The 15,586-nt window shown below is 39.0% G+C and overlaps 1 protein-coding gene across 3 annotated transcripts in view; it reads right to left on the bottom strand.

Moving 5' to 3' along the window:
- The window catches only part of pax7a (paired box 7a), a 47,665-nt gene extending 40,190 nt beyond the window's left edge, over positions 1 to 7,475 (bottom strand). For all 3 annotated transcript variants that reach the window (XM_010731345.3, XM_010731346.3, XM_019260762.2), the window contains exons 1-2: positions 6,979 to 7,475; positions 5,466 to 5,701 (exon numbers count right to left, since the gene is read on the bottom strand). In XM_010731345.3, the coding sequence (XP_010729647.3) occupies positions 5,466 to 5,701; positions 6,979 to 7,066 (324 nt within the window). In that variant the 5' untranslated portion in view covers positions 7,067 to 7,475. The remainder of the gene's footprint in view (positions 1 to 5,465; positions 5,702 to 6,978) is intronic.
- Between the last annotated feature and the right edge of the window lie 8,111 nt (positions 7,476 to 15,586).

The following is a 15,586-nucleotide window of genomic DNA, read 5'->3' as shown; positions in this document are numbered from 1 at the left end:
TCATTACTCAGTCCCACAGACAAAAATATGAATACTAGAGGAATTAACCTCTTAAATTTAAGTGTATTTACTGAACGTGTTCATGATTAAATTATGATTATTAGCTTATTATTATTATTATTATTATTATATTTATTATTATTATATTATTAGTCAAATATGAATATTTCTTCAAATATTGTCATAACCAGAATTTCAGACATCCAAACATCTCCAGCCAAAGGAGATCCACGTCATTTTCTGCCCTTCATCAGGCTGTTATAACTCAGGTTACTCAGGTGCCCTCACAGACCCGTTTCATGGAGCCCACCACCCTGGTTGCTGCCTCCTATGGCACCCGGACGGATCGAGCCGGTCTCCTGGTACGGCAGAGGATTTTTGAAACACAACCTGTGAAACTCGCAGTTGTCGCGAGATTACGCAGGGTCGGATGCCGTGGGTGGGCCATTCCACTATCTTGTGTCGGATGTGATTTGGCAGGGGCCTCCCGTTGATGAACACACCGCCAAGCTGGTTCACCCTACCCTGGCCCAGAGGGGTGGACACTGCGCCACAATAAACAATAAAAGTCTCAAAAAAACAACAAAACAACAACACATGCAGTTCTGTAAAGCTTTCACATTCAGACTAAAGCTAATTCGCAAACAGAGGCATGTTTGCTGTCTTACTGACTTTATAATGGGACGCAGTTACGAACATTATCTATTATACATTTTCAAGAGCGAGTCGTGCCAAATTCATCCAGCGCTGTCTGGCTGACAGGATGTAGGCTATCCGAGGCCATTGACGATCCAATTACATTCAAGAGACACTAAAGAGGGTGACACTCCCACCTTGATTATTCGTAGTCATGCTGTACAAATATGATGGTGATCCTTTGAGTCATCTCTTTGCTGTGTGTATTATTTCCATCCAGCAGCAGGACACTCGAACAAATCCCGGAGCTCGTGTAACTCGCGAGCTACGTGGTTTTTTGTACATTTCCGTCCAGCCCACTTGAGCACGAACTGGGTGTAATGGGAAAACTGTTTCCCATAAATGCATGCAAATACAAAGTGATCTTTTTTTCTTTTTTTTTTACTACCAATGATCAGACGACTTGAGTGTGGGCATCGAAGTTTTTAAAAAGAAAATTACCAATTAGATTGCTTTTTTTGTTTGTTTTGTTTGTGTGGGGACTAATAAGATTTTTTTTTCTTAAAATGCATGATTATTATTTTATATTATACATAAAATTACAGTCACGTTGGCTTAATGTTGTTTTATTTTATTATTTTTTATATTATTATTATAATGCATTTCCCTGTATTTAAAAAGTCAGAGCATCAAAAACATGAAACAAATACCACTAAAAATTAAAATTTATAATATGAGATATATTTATTATAATAAGCAGATATCCTGGCCGAAGATCTGTCTAGACTCAAATAAATAAAATCAGCCACAAATAAATGTACATATATTCACAAAACAATGTCATATCAGTCGGAATAAAAAATAATAAAAAAGTTTATTATATTTTATTTATGAGGCTGTAAGGTGACGTTCAAACCAGATCTGGCTTTCCTGCATCTATATTCATTCTGACTCAGCTGTTTACTTTAATCATCACTGACTGGGGTCGTATTTGTTCACCCACCTTTTTATTTCCCAGCATGTCGCCGGTAACAAAGTGTGTGACTCCGTGTGACATCAACAGCTACAAGCTGACAGAGTGAGGAGTTTTGTCCACACACAAGTTCAACACATGCTGTTGTGTTGTTGTTGTTGTGTTGTTTTTTTTCTTACCTTCCAGAGGGAAGCGGTTCGGGGGTAGTTCTGGCCTGGCGCAGGGCGCACCATCCGAGGCACTGTTCCTGGTAACGTAGCCATCATGCTACTGAGACAAAAAAAAAAAACAACAACACGGACTCGAACTTGCGACTCTTACAAAGTCCAATATAAAAAAAAATGTCTTCAAAATGCCCAAGAAGATACGAGTCGTCAAATCCCAATCCCAGGCGAGAAGCCCTCTTCCACCGGGGAAAAACAAAAGTGATGCTCCCTCTGGTGCGACGAACAAAATGCAAAGAAATAAAGGAGCCGCTACAAATAAAATAAAAATCAACAAAATAGAGCAACTTGCACTTGAAGTTGTGTATGTGAGCTGGGCAAAAAATGTACTGTTATTCTTTTCCCTAGGTGTAGTTTGGGTTCAGTATAAGGTCTGCTGTCTGGTTGGAAGTAGTTTAAGTGGCCAACTTTCGTGCATGTCGTAGGAGGAGACAGCCGAGCGCTCCCATAGGCTCCCTGGCTTTCTTTTATGGATGGAAAGAGAGTGGGTTTAGCCAGAGGCCGACCACCAACAAGCGACACATTCCACTTTTAATTCACTGCTGCTCCCTCATAAGACTCCACCACCAAGCACCAGTTCAAAAAATGTTATTAATCTAAATGTTATTCTAAAGCCTGTCTTTTTCAAAGACTGTCTGCTGCCATCACACACAGCTGTTCAAACATGTGGTACTAATGCTTTAAAATGATAGTTTCTTTCTTTCTTTCTTTCTTTCTTTCTTTCTTTCTTTTTCTTTCTTCTTTCTTGATTGATCATAAGAAAGAAACTGAAAATACAATTATAAACGCACAATAGCAACAATAACAGAGCCAGAAATTCAAACAGATATAATTCAATTAAAAAAATATAACTCCAATTGTTAAAAATATATCTATTGTTGATAATATCATATCTGGAAAAACAAAATCTAAATTCATTTTCTGTTTCGATAAATAAAAGTGCGCAAACGTCTTTATCCAAACTCAGGGATGCGCACCAGAGCTTCGTGTGAATAAAAAACAAAACAAAACAAAAATCACTCCCTAAAATAATGCGTGAGACTGATGATGTGGTTTCCTGAGTGGACAAATGCTGGGACAGCAGGCCCTACTGTGCGAAGGTTTGACTATAAGATGCTTTTGGCTTGTAACCTCAATTAAGTAAATGTGCGCAGCAGGAACATCTAAATCGCTCCTATAGCTTTTGTGGTAATTACAACATTTGGATCGACCCGCTATTGATGACAACAGGTTACTTGCCCTGGAGTACGCACGAGAGTAATGCTAAAGGTAATGGTTTAAAAAAAAAAATAATGCGCTACTATAAAGTCGAATAAAAAAGAGCACAATGGCAGAAAAGAAGAGGTGCATGTGTCAACTCTGTGGGCCCACCGTGCATATAAAATGTGTGTGACAATTGCCGTGGAAAACACTCCTGGTGGAAGGCAATTTCACAAATAATTTTAGCAACAATTAGGGAGTGTGGAGGGGTGAAATGGCGATTTCACATGCAGATGTGCCGGTGGGAAGGATCTGGTACCGCCGAATAGCTATGACCCTCACTCTCCCGCTTTGGTTTGCTTCACATGGGACAGAAAAGCACAAAGAGACTGCCTCACCCTCCTGGGAAGGCGCAAAGAGCACTGGATTAAGTCAAGCATCAATCATGTGAAATCCAAACAATGGCAAATTTCTCGACGGAAAGCATGTTTCTTTAGAAATACCCCCCCCCTTGCTCTCTGAAATTACAACAGGTATGTTTTTAAAATCACACAGACACGCAGAAAGCTAATAATCTCGTCTTTCTGCTAATATTATTGGTTCACATCCACCAGGTCTTGTCTCTGTTATCCCAGACAGAGACGAGACATTTTTACATCACTTACATGCTAATGAATTTAAATGTGTTTGTAATATTTTTGCAAGGACTAAAATATGTCTGCTACAGTATTTCCTGTACCAATGAGTCTGTCCAGTATTTCAGAATATGATCTGCATGGCTTGTCATTTTATATTCAGATAAAAAGTTAAGTAGTTTTAGTCAGGTCACTTGCCAGATTTCTGTTTAGAACTTTGATTGTTTTTTATTTGTATTGTTGTTTTCTGCTTGTGCCCAATTTTCCACCATGTTCGAAGGCGATGAATTAAAAATCATAAATTTATGGTGCACTGAAGTTAATCTTGAAGAGTTGAATAGAAAAACTTATTATTATAGCATCTTCATTAAATGTTTTGGTTTAAAAGTCAGTTTTACTTTGAAGTTCTAACCTGTGGGCCTGTGGTTGGTCTGATCTGAGTTCAATTTTATCTTTAAGATTACAATATTTCATATTGTTGGGACACCATGTCCACTAGTGGCGACTAAGTTTTCTCTCTCCACAGCTGAATTATATCAGAAAAGAGCACCTTTTATGGGATCTGTATGCTGCTCCAAATCATGGTTATTGTAGTCCTAAGGTGTGCTGAATGGTAATGTTTTGTATATCTGACCACATGCAGCTTGAACACACTCCTCACACCTCGTCACACCCTAAACTCCATTTACCTGGTTGTTTCTGCAGGGTTCAGCTCAGCGCTGGCTCATATAAGTAACTCTGTCACTTAAGTTCCTTTCAGCCGAAGCAGACAGAAAAACACTTCCTCTCTCTCTCGAACTGTCTCCAATCTTATCTTGATCAGGACCGCTCTTCAAACACTTTCCTACATAGCCTCTCATTATTTGTGTTATGGCAATTACCAAAGTTTCTTTTTTGCTTGTAGGTGAACATCCTCCCTCCCACAACACACACACAGACACACACACACACCCTCTGTAACTACATGTATTTTCTCTATACACAACGTTTAGATATTCACATTGAGGCACACAAAGAGAAAACACCTTTGATGAGAGGCATCGCCAATTTAGGTTTTATCTTTGTCTAAGATGAACAAAGGCGAGAAGTACAGGCATTAAGTGTATATAAAATGTTTTTTTTTTTTACTGTATTTAAATTTTAACAGTACTTCTATGCTGCTAAATGGAGGTGGAGTGTTTAATGCAACAAGATACACCTTTTCTATTTAGTGAGTGGTTTGTAGAATACGTTTAGGATTTTGTTTTTCTTAAGATGTCTGCTAGAGCTGATTCTCCTCTGTCCTGCACTGTCTGCGTGCTGTTAATAACCCTACCCTCCTCCTTATCCTAACCCAGAAAAAAAGGGAACATGGTTCTTTTTCTATATGAGCCCTATTAAGAGGAGAGGATGAGTAAAAAAAAAGGATGTAAATGGGTTCAATCACATTTAGTCCTTAAACAAACTCAAAGCACAGTCCACTTCCGACCAACACTGCATATTCAACATGATTTCTCTTGCTGTGATTTATTTGTTTCTGTTGCTTGTGTGCATATACTTTGTGTGTATTGTAGCACTTTGAGATTTCATTCAAATGTAAAGTGCTTTATAAATTAAACTTATTATTATTATTATTATTATTATTATTATTATGTAAAATATTGAATATTTCTTCAAATATTTGTCATAACCAGGATTTCAGACATCCAAACATCTCCAACCAAAGGAGATCCACGTCATTTTTCTGCCCTTCATCAGGCTGTTATAACTCAGGTCACTCAGGTGCCCTCACAGACCCTGTTCATGGAGCCCACTCACCCTGGGTTTGCTGCCTCCTATGGCACCCGGACGGATCGAGCCGGTCTCCTGGTATCGGCAGAGGATTTTTGACACACAACCGTGTGAAACTCGCAGTTGTCGCGAGATTACGCAGGGTCGGATGCCGTGGTGGGCCATCTCCACTATCTTGTGTCGGATGTGATTTGGCAGGGGCCTCCCGTTGATGAACACACCGCCAAGCTGGTTCACCCTACCCTGGCCCAGAGGGGTGGACACTGCGCCACAATAAACAATAAAAGTCTCAAAAAAAACAACAAAACAACAACACATGCAGTTCTGTAAAGCTTTCACATGTCAGACTAAAGCTAATTCAGCAAACAGAGGCATGTTTGCTGTCTTACTGACTTTTAATGGGACGCAGTTTACGAACATTATCTTATTATACATTTTCAAGAGTGAGTCGTGCCAAATTCATCCAGCGTCTGTCTGGCTGACAGGATGTAGGCTATCCGAGGCCACTTGACGATCCAATTTCACATTCAAGAGACACTAAAGAGGGTGACACTTCCCACCTTGATTATTCGTAGTCATGCTGTACAAATATTGATGTGATCCTTTGAGTCATCTCTTTGCTGTGTGTATTATTGCCATTTCCAGCAGCAGGACACTCGAACAAATCCCGGAGCTCGTGTAACTCGCGAGCTACGTGGTTTTTGTACATTTCCGTCCAGCCCACTTGAGCACGAACTGGGTGTAATGGGAAAACTGTTTCCCATAAATGCATGCAAATACAAAGTGATCTTTTTTTTTTCTTTTTACTACCATATGATCAGACGACTTGAGTGTGGGCATCGAAGTTTTTAAAAAGAAAATTACCAATTAGATTGCTTTTTTTGTTTGTTTTGTTTGTGTGTGGACTAATAAGATTTTTTTTTCTTAAAATGCATCTGATTATTTATTTTATATTATAAATATAAATTACAGTCACGTTGGCTTAAATGTTGGTGTTATTTTATTATTTTTTATATTATTATTATAATGTCATTTCCCTGTAATTTAAAAAGTCAGAGCATCAAAAACATGAAACAAATACAGAATATTTTTTTAATTAATATAAATAATTGAGATATATTTTATTATAATAAGCAGATATTCCTGGCCGAAGATCTGTCTAGACTCAAATAAAATAAAATCAGCCACAAATAAATGTACATAAATTCACAAAACAATATCATATCAGTCGGAATAATAATAATAATAATAATAAAGTTTATTATATTTTATTTATGAGGCTGTAAAGTGACGTTCAAACCCAGATCTGGCGCTTTCCTGCATCTATAATTCATTTCTGACTCAGCTTGTTAACTTTAATCATCACTGACTGGAGGTCGTATTTGTTCACCCACCTTTTTATTTCCCAGCATGTCGCCGGTAACAAAGTGTGTGACTCCGTGTGACTATCACAGCTACAAGCTGACAGAGTGATGAGTTTTGTCACAGCAGAAGTTCAAACACATGCTGTTGTTGTTGTTGTTGTTGTTGTTTTTCTTACCTTCCAGAGGGAAGCCGGTTCGGGGGTAGTTCTGGCCTGGCGCAGGGCGCACCATCCGAGGCACTGTTCCTGGTAACGTAGCCATCATTTAGCTACTGAGACAAAAAAAAAACAACAAACACGGACTCGAACTTGCGACTCTTACAAAGTCCAATATAAAAAAAATGTCTTCAAAATGCTCAAGAAGATAACGAGTCTGTCAAATCCCAATCCCAGGCGGAGAAGCCCTTCTTCCACCGGGGAAAAACAAAAGTGATGCTCTCCTCTGGTGCGACGAACAAAATGCAAAGAAAATAAAGGAGCCGCTACAAATAAAATAAAAATCAACAAAATAGAGCAACTTGCACTTGAAGTTGTGTATGTGAGCTGGGCAAAACAAATGTACTGTTATTCTTTTCCCTAGGTGTAGTTTGGGTTCAGTATAATGTCTGCTGTCTGGTTGGAAGTAGTTTAAGTGGCCAACTTTCGTGCATGTCGTAGGAGGAGACAGCCGAGCGCTCCCATAGGCTCCCTGGCCTTTCTTTTATGGATGAAAGAGAGTGGGTTTAGCCAGAGGCCGACCGACCAATCAGAGCGACACATTCCACTTTTAATTCACTGCTGCCTCCCTCATAAGACTCCACACACCAAGCACCAGTTCAAAAAATGTTATTATATCTAAATGTTATTCTAAAGCCTGTCTTTTTCAAAGACTGTCTGCTGCCATCACACACAGCTGTTCAAACATGTGGTACTAATGCTTTAAAATGATAGTTTCTTTCTTTCTTTCTTTCTTTCTTTCTTTCTTTCTTTCTTTCTTTCTTTCTTTCTTTCTTTCTTTCTTTGATTGATCATAAGAAAGAAACTGAAAAATACAATTATAAACTGCATATATAGCAACAATAACAGAGCCAGAAATTCAAACAGATATAATTAAATAAAAAAAATATAACTCCAAGTTGTTAAAAAAAATATCTTATTGTTGATAATATCATATCTGGAAAAACAAAATCTAAATTCATTTTCTGTTTTCGATAAATAAAAGTGCGCAAACGTCTTTATCCAAACTCAGGGATGCGCACGCAGAGCTTCGTGTGAATAAAAAAACAAAACAAAACAAAAATCACTGCCCTAAAATAATTGCGTGAGGAACTGATGATGTGGTTTCCTGAGTGGACAAATGCTGCGTAACAGCAGGCCCCTGCTTGGCGAAGGTTTGACTATAAGATGCTTTTGGCTTGTTAACCTTTCAATTAAGTAAATGTGCGCAGCATGAACATCTAAATCGCTCCTATAGCTTTTGTGGTAATTACAACATTTGGATCGACCCGCTATTGATGACAACAGGTTGACTTGCCCTTGAGTACGCACGAGAGTAATTGCTTAAAGGTAATTGTTTAAAAAAAAAATAATGCGCTACTATTAAAGTCGAATAAAAAAGAGCACATATGGCAGAAAAGAAGAGGTGCATGTGTCAACTCTGTGGGCCCACCGTGCATATAAAATTGTGTGACAATTGCCGTGGAAAACACTCCTGGTGGAAGGCAATTTCACAAATAATTTTAGCAACAATTAGGGAGTGTGGAGGGGTGAAATGGCGATTTCACATGCAGATGTGCCGGTGGGAAGGATCTGGTACCCTGCCGAATAGCTATGACCCTCACTCTCCCGCTTTGGTTTGCTTCACATGGGACAGAAAAGCACAAAGAGACTGCCTCACCCTCCTGGGAAGGCGCAAAGAGCACTGGATTAAGTCAAGCATCAATCATGTGAAATCCAAACAATGGCAAATTTCTCTGACGGAAAGCATGTTCTTTTACAAATATCTCCCCCCCTTGCTCTCTGAAATTACAACAGGTATGTTTTTAAAATCACACAGACACGCAGATAAAGCTAATCATCTCGTCTTTCTGCTAATATTATTGGTTCACATCCACCAGGTCTTGTCTCTGTTATCCCAGACAGAGACGAGACATTTTTACATCACTTACATGCTAATGAATTTAAATGTGTTTGTAATATTTTTGCAAGGACTAAAATATGTCTGCTACAGTATTTTATGTACTCTAATGAGTCTGTCCATTTATTTTAGGTATTTCAAGAATACTGATCTGCATGCTTGTCATTTTTATTCAGATAAAAAGTTAAGTATGTTTTAGTTCAGGTCAGTTGCCAGATTTCTGTTTGGAACTTTGATTGTATTTTATTTTGTATTGTTGTTTCTTTGCTTGTGCCCAATTTTTACACCATGTTCGAAGGCGATGAATTAAAAATCATAAATTTATGGTGCACTGAAGTTAATCTTGAAGAGTTGAATAGAAAAACTTATTATTATAGCATCTTCATTAAATGTTTTGGTTTAAAAGTCAGTTTTACTTTGAAGTTCTAATCCTGTGGGCCTGTGGTTGGTCTGATCTGAGTTCAATTTTATCTTTTAAGATTACAATATTTTCATATTGTTGGGACACCATGTCCACTAGTGGGCGACTAATGTTTCACTCTCTCCATCAGCTGAATTCTATCAGAAAAGAGCACCTTTTATGGGATCTGTATGCTGCTCCAAATCATGGTTATTGTAGTCCTAATGTGTGCATGAATGCATAATGTTTCTGTATTATCTGACCACAAGTGGCATCTGAATCACACTCCTCACACCTCGTCACACCCTAAACTCCATTTATCCTGGTTGTTTCTGCAGGGTTCAGCTCAGCGTCTGGCTCATATAAGTAACTCTGTCACTTAAGTTTCCTTTCAGCCGCAGCAGACAGAAAAACACTTCCTCTCTCTCTCGATACTGTCTCCAATCTTATCTTGATCAGGACCGCTCTTCAAACACTTTCCTACATAGCCTCTCATTATTTGTGTTATGGCAATTACCAAAGTTTCTTTTTTGCTTGTAGGTGAACACTTCCTCCCTCCACACACACACACACACACACACACACACCCTCCTCTAACTACATGTATTTTCTCTATACACAACGTTTAGATATTCACATTGAGGCACACAAAGAGAAAACACCTTTGATGAGAGGCATCGCCAATTTAGGTTTTATCTTTGTCTAAGATGAACAAAGGCGAGAAGTACAGGCATTAAGTGTATATAAAACGTTTTTTATTTTTTCACTGTATTTAAATTTTAACAGTACTTCTATGCTGCTGAAATGGAGGTGGAGTGTTTAATGCAACTAAGATACACCTTTTCTATTTAGTGAGTGGTTTGCAGAATACGTTTAGGATCTTTGATTTTTCTTAAAGATGTCTGCTAGAGCTGATTCTCCTCTGTCCTGCACTATCTGCGTTAATAACCCTAACCCTCCTCCTTATCCTAACCCTAGTAAAAAAAGGGAACATTGTTCTTTTTCTAATATGAGCCCTATTTAAAGAGGAGAGGATAGAGTAAAAAAAAAAAGGGATGTTAAATGGGTTCAATACAAATTTAGTCCTTAAACAAACTCAAAGCACAGTCAACATTCAGACAAACACTGCGTCTCTTCCAGTCTTATGATCTCTGCTGGCCCGAACTATAAAAATAAAAGAAATTCATAAATCTAATTCAATAGTTTCCTGAAGGTTTTTTTTTTTTTTTTTCATTTTGTGGGCATCTTAAAGCTGAAGGCGAGTTCTGTTCTTTGTTGACAATATGGCAGATGTTTTTAAAAGATACTCATATTCAATACACAAATCATGAACTGCCTTTTCTCTGCCATGATGGCTGGCCTGGACTCTGTTGAATTTGAAAGTAATGCATGCAAAATCTGCCTGCGTGCAAAATAACAGTGGTCACTATGATAAAGAGTTCAAGGAGGAAGTTTCTGAGTGCATAAAACCCCAAAAATACTGACCACGTTTTACAATCATCCATCCATCCATTTGTTACCGGCTCCCTGGCAGTGACAAGGTCTGCACTTCCACTACAGCCTTGTTAACTTGTTGAGGCATTTTTCACATCTGCTCAGAATTATCCAAATGTGTAATCACTTCCTTATGGGAATTATTTTATCATGATAGAGAGAGAGAGCGAGAGAGAGAGAGCGTATAAAATGCGCTCTTAGGAAGAGACTTGCTTTGTGTTGTAACTTAAATGAAAGAAAGCTGATTTAAGATATTCATCTCATTATGTGCGGCACCGGGAGGAGATCTGAACAGGCATGTAGGGTCTGACAAGGTGATGTTTGGTTAATAAGGAGAGCAGGGACGCAGGCATTCCTCACACTCATTTGGAACAAGTTAGCCATACGCGTGAACCTTGCTTGAACTCACACTGTTCAGTCTCCTCTTAGCTGGCTCTATACAGTACATGTAAGAAACACAAAGGTGTAATAAAATAAAGTCAGCGAGGGCGGAGCAGCTATTATAACAGATTTTTAAAAGAACAACCTCTTTTCATACAAGCATAAAGAAATCATCCCAACCCTGAACTTGAGGCGTCAAGAAGACTATATAAAATATCAGTTACACAAGATTTGCCTTGTTTTTGTTAAACCTTTTCAGGTCTTCAGACCTCAGAAAAACCTCCGACTAAAATAACCAGATCACAGTGCTGCGCCTCATCCACCAATTCTCAAGTAGACATTGTTCCATTTTGAGTTAGAGCACCAGACTTCCTTCTCCGACTTTACTCTTTCCTACATAACCACATACTCCACTCACACACAATGTGTGGTAGGGGAGTGGGAAAACAACATATGTTATGTTGACATCTGAGTCTGGTGTCTGAGTTATGAGTCATGAAGATATCTATAACTCAACCAGTGATCAAACACAGGCAAAGGCCACATAGAGAGGGCAGCTCTCTCTTGAATTCCAAGGAGCTCAGAGTTACCAAAGAAACAAGAGAAATAGCAAACAATGGTACAACTGTGGCAAAGACAGCTCAGTCATATCAGGCTGAAAAGGACACAAGCAGACAGAGCGGATGTTGCCTCCTTGTTGCAACAGCGTCAAAAGGGCCGATTGGCTCTGCAGAGACTCCGTGGAAACAAGCGAGGTGTGCGGGTGACATCACACAAACAGGCGGACTCAGCTGGATGGGTGCAGGTGGGTGCAGGGGTGGCAGCAGCGGGCTGGGGGTTGATCTGTGGCAGAGTGGGTGACATCCTGTCACTGCTCATTATAGTGTGAATTCTGTGTATCCTCAATAACACCTTCACTTGGCACAGGCAGTACAAGCTAGTGATGTGACACTGGAGATAGGTCTTTCTGGAGGAAGAGAAAAAGAGGGTACACATGTAGTTTGATCACTAAGGAACTGGTGGAAGACAATAGAGATGGTGGAGAATGTGCTACACAAAGACAGACACTCTGAAGTCTTCAAATGAGAATGATCTCACACTTTGAAATATGCAGAAAATACCAGGCACATGCCAAAGCAACGTTGACGACTGTTGTGTCCTCTGCGTCTCGGGAAGTGCAACAGTGCTCCTTTATCCTCCTTACACAATACGTTAAGGAACCTGTTGTCTGTATATCCCGAGGCTGTTATCACCCCACAGCAGAGCTCACCTGTCCTCTTCTGTTTAACGCAGCACAAAACCATTGGAGTACCTCTTTCTGTTTTACTGTCACAGGAAATCACACTTTCACTTCAACACCAGTTTGCTTAACGTTTGTTTATGCAGGGACGGCGTTAGTCGTGAGACTTTAGCGTGATGCCTGCTACTCTCAGTTGTGCATAAACAAGGTACCATGTCACAGCCAACCGCTGATCTCGTGTCTTTGATGATTCGCCTCAGACCGGCACAAACGCATTGAGATAATGCAACATTTTAAATGGTGTATAACTTGTCATGGCCGCCTACAATGTCCCCAAGATAAGGTAGCTTTTGGTTTAGTGTCAAGAGAGGGGCATCATTGCAGTTTGCACAAGGGGTAACTCTATGTCGCTATTGGGTGTTCAATAAACAGGTTACACTAACACCTAAATGTGAAAGATCACAGATGAACCGATTTCTCTGAAGCATGCATGAACATGACTGAGACTAAATTAGAGAACAAGCATTTTGGAAGAATTTGTCCTTGATGATATTTGTCACTGCTCAAAAATCCCTTCAAAGGTTTGACTAGAAAACAACCAGAAGGTTTTTTTTTTCTGTTAATTACTGATCAAATTACAAACTACTTTTAAGTTTGTCATATGTAAACCAATTTGTGCTGCGTCCAGTTAGTATAGCTGCCTTACCTTTCCCCTGTCTGCAGTCTAAACAAGAGACACAGAATATTAACAATATAGAAAAATATACAGTTGTTAAAACCCGCAGTAATAACACTGGACACTGAGAGTACACGGAAACCTTTAGTGAGTTTGGCTGTACTACTGTGGGTTGCTGGCATCATTTCATTACAGTGGCCAGTGTTACAATCCATTTTACACGACCAAGAATGCTCTGTGTGTGTGTTGTACTTGGGTGAGTGAGTGCGTGTGTGGCATGTGATAGGACCAAAAATGCTTGGGTATCACGCTCTGATGTGCATGCCAAATCCACTTGTCCTCTCACACAACCTACCAGTGTGGCTCTGCCGTTTCAGCTCTGCCAGCAGAGGTCTGGGGAGAGCAGCAGCACAGGAAGCAGGTCACGACCTCGTATAGTACAAACCACAATGAGATGTGCTGACTCTATGCCACCAAATGTTACCTTTAAGTAGCTATAGTTATCATAGACAGTATAAAATGGATGGATGTTGTAGCTATGATATCACCTACAGGTTTCTGAAGAGATGTTGTGAAGCTCAGTGTGGTGGCTCTGGCTGCTGCCATGTTGGCAGTCCTGCCTCTGCCTCTTCCCTGCTAATCTAAAAAAGGTTGAATACGTGGATCGTTGGTGGACCTGAGACAGACTGAATGAAGCCTGGGTGCTCAAGCAAGCCGCCTGTAAATGCACCAATCACTGTCCAACAAGGAGGCCATACTGTTAATTATGCATAACTTTAAGCCTTAATATAATTCGAACGGTTGAGTTTTGCAGAAATTCAGTCTCAGTACAGTTGAGATGAAGAGAGAAATCAGCTATAGAGACCAAAACTGTTTTTATACCAGGCTGTAAACATGTTTATTTCTGCTGTGAAGTGGAACATTTTAATACAGGGGCTTATGGGGAATGACTTCAATTGGCCTTCTGAAGTACGCATTTCACATTGGACTGTGACATTAGTTACATCTGCCGCACATGTAACTAATGTCTATTCGTCTTTGATTGAGCCCAATGTTTTATCTTCAAACAATATACCAAAATATTGTTTAGCTTAAGTAATATAGTTAACATCTCTTATTCTGAAATGAAGCTTCATCCTACTTACATGACATTGCCCTAGACTGTTTCAGCCCTACAAGAGATGATCATCAAGAGGTTTGTGTTGTGCAAGATGTAAATGATGGAAAACAGCATTTGAATGTAGACCAAAATGCAGTATCCACATATTCTTTGCAGATGTATGAAAAGGGAGTCCAAATACCATTTCGGGAACACATAACGGTTTGCTTTGGTAAATCAACACTGTAGTGACAAACAAAGGTTTTTCAAAGAAACAATACTAGTTGTTTCAAATCAGGGAATGACAAATTTGAACATATTTGTTTTATGAAATTAGTTGTGTATTACCCACAACATTCACTACTTTGTTGACTCAGTCAAGCAACCACATGTCTCTCAATTTCAGAGAACACCGAACATTTTTGCTTTAATCAGAGAAGAAAAATCTTTAAAAAAGGAACAGAAGAAGAAAAAGTCTCTTTGTTAATAAAGATAAATGTAATGCCTCCATTTTGCATGCTATCACAATTGGTCTCACCAAAACCATCTGAAAGATCCTTCCAGGGAAGGGAGATCACTTGACCCCCCATGACCAAATCTTGTATTTCCATTAGGTGATCTCCGCAACCATAACGTCTGCTCAAGCTGGACACAGATGCTTTAAAAAGCAGAGAGCATCACAAAGAGCTCACAGACTAGAAGTCACAAGGCACCAGTGATTGAAAGGATCTATTATTCTGACTAACCGAGCTGAAGAATCATATGCATATGGTGCTGCATTCAAAAAACAAACATAAAACAACAACATAGAACTGACATGTGGTCAAATCTCAATGTGAATTTACATGAACCCGTTTTTAAACTGTCAATAGAGCATCAAGCTTATGCCAGTTCGACCAAAACCTGCAATAACAAATTAAAGTACTACTACTTCTGGCAAAACACATTATATTATGAATTTTTATTTATTATTTTGACTTTCTATGTAAGTTAAGGAGATAAAAAATCGAAGAAAAATATACCATATAAACGAAAGGATAACCATATACACGTGTAACACACTATAATGTGGTTGTAAGCAGAGTTTTTTTTAATGCACTTGTCAGCAATTTGAACTATATATAAAACAGCTGTAATCATATAAAATAATTATACTTTATTATTTTATATTATTATTATTGTGCACTTAAAATGTCCCTATACAGTATCTGCTTAGACTTAAATAAACACTTTAACTGTCTGTGTTCCTGATAATCCCAGAAGATTTATCATTTGTTGCAGAAATGGTGGTCAGAAGTAAGAAGCATAAAATGCTTTAGGTTGGGGTGACACAGTGATCGAGTGGTTGACATAAGGACACAGGTTTGATTTCTGGTGTT

Source organism: Larimichthys crocea, chromosome VI, assembly GCF_000972845.2.
Source record: "Larimichthys crocea isolate SSNF chromosome VI, L_crocea_2.0, whole genome shotgun sequence".
In the NCBI taxonomy this organism is placed as follows: domain Eukaryota; kingdom Metazoa; phylum Chordata; class Actinopteri; family Sciaenidae; genus Larimichthys; species Larimichthys crocea.
Note: the sequence above shows the minus strand (reverse complement) of the source record. Positions and strands in the feature narration are given on the sequence as shown.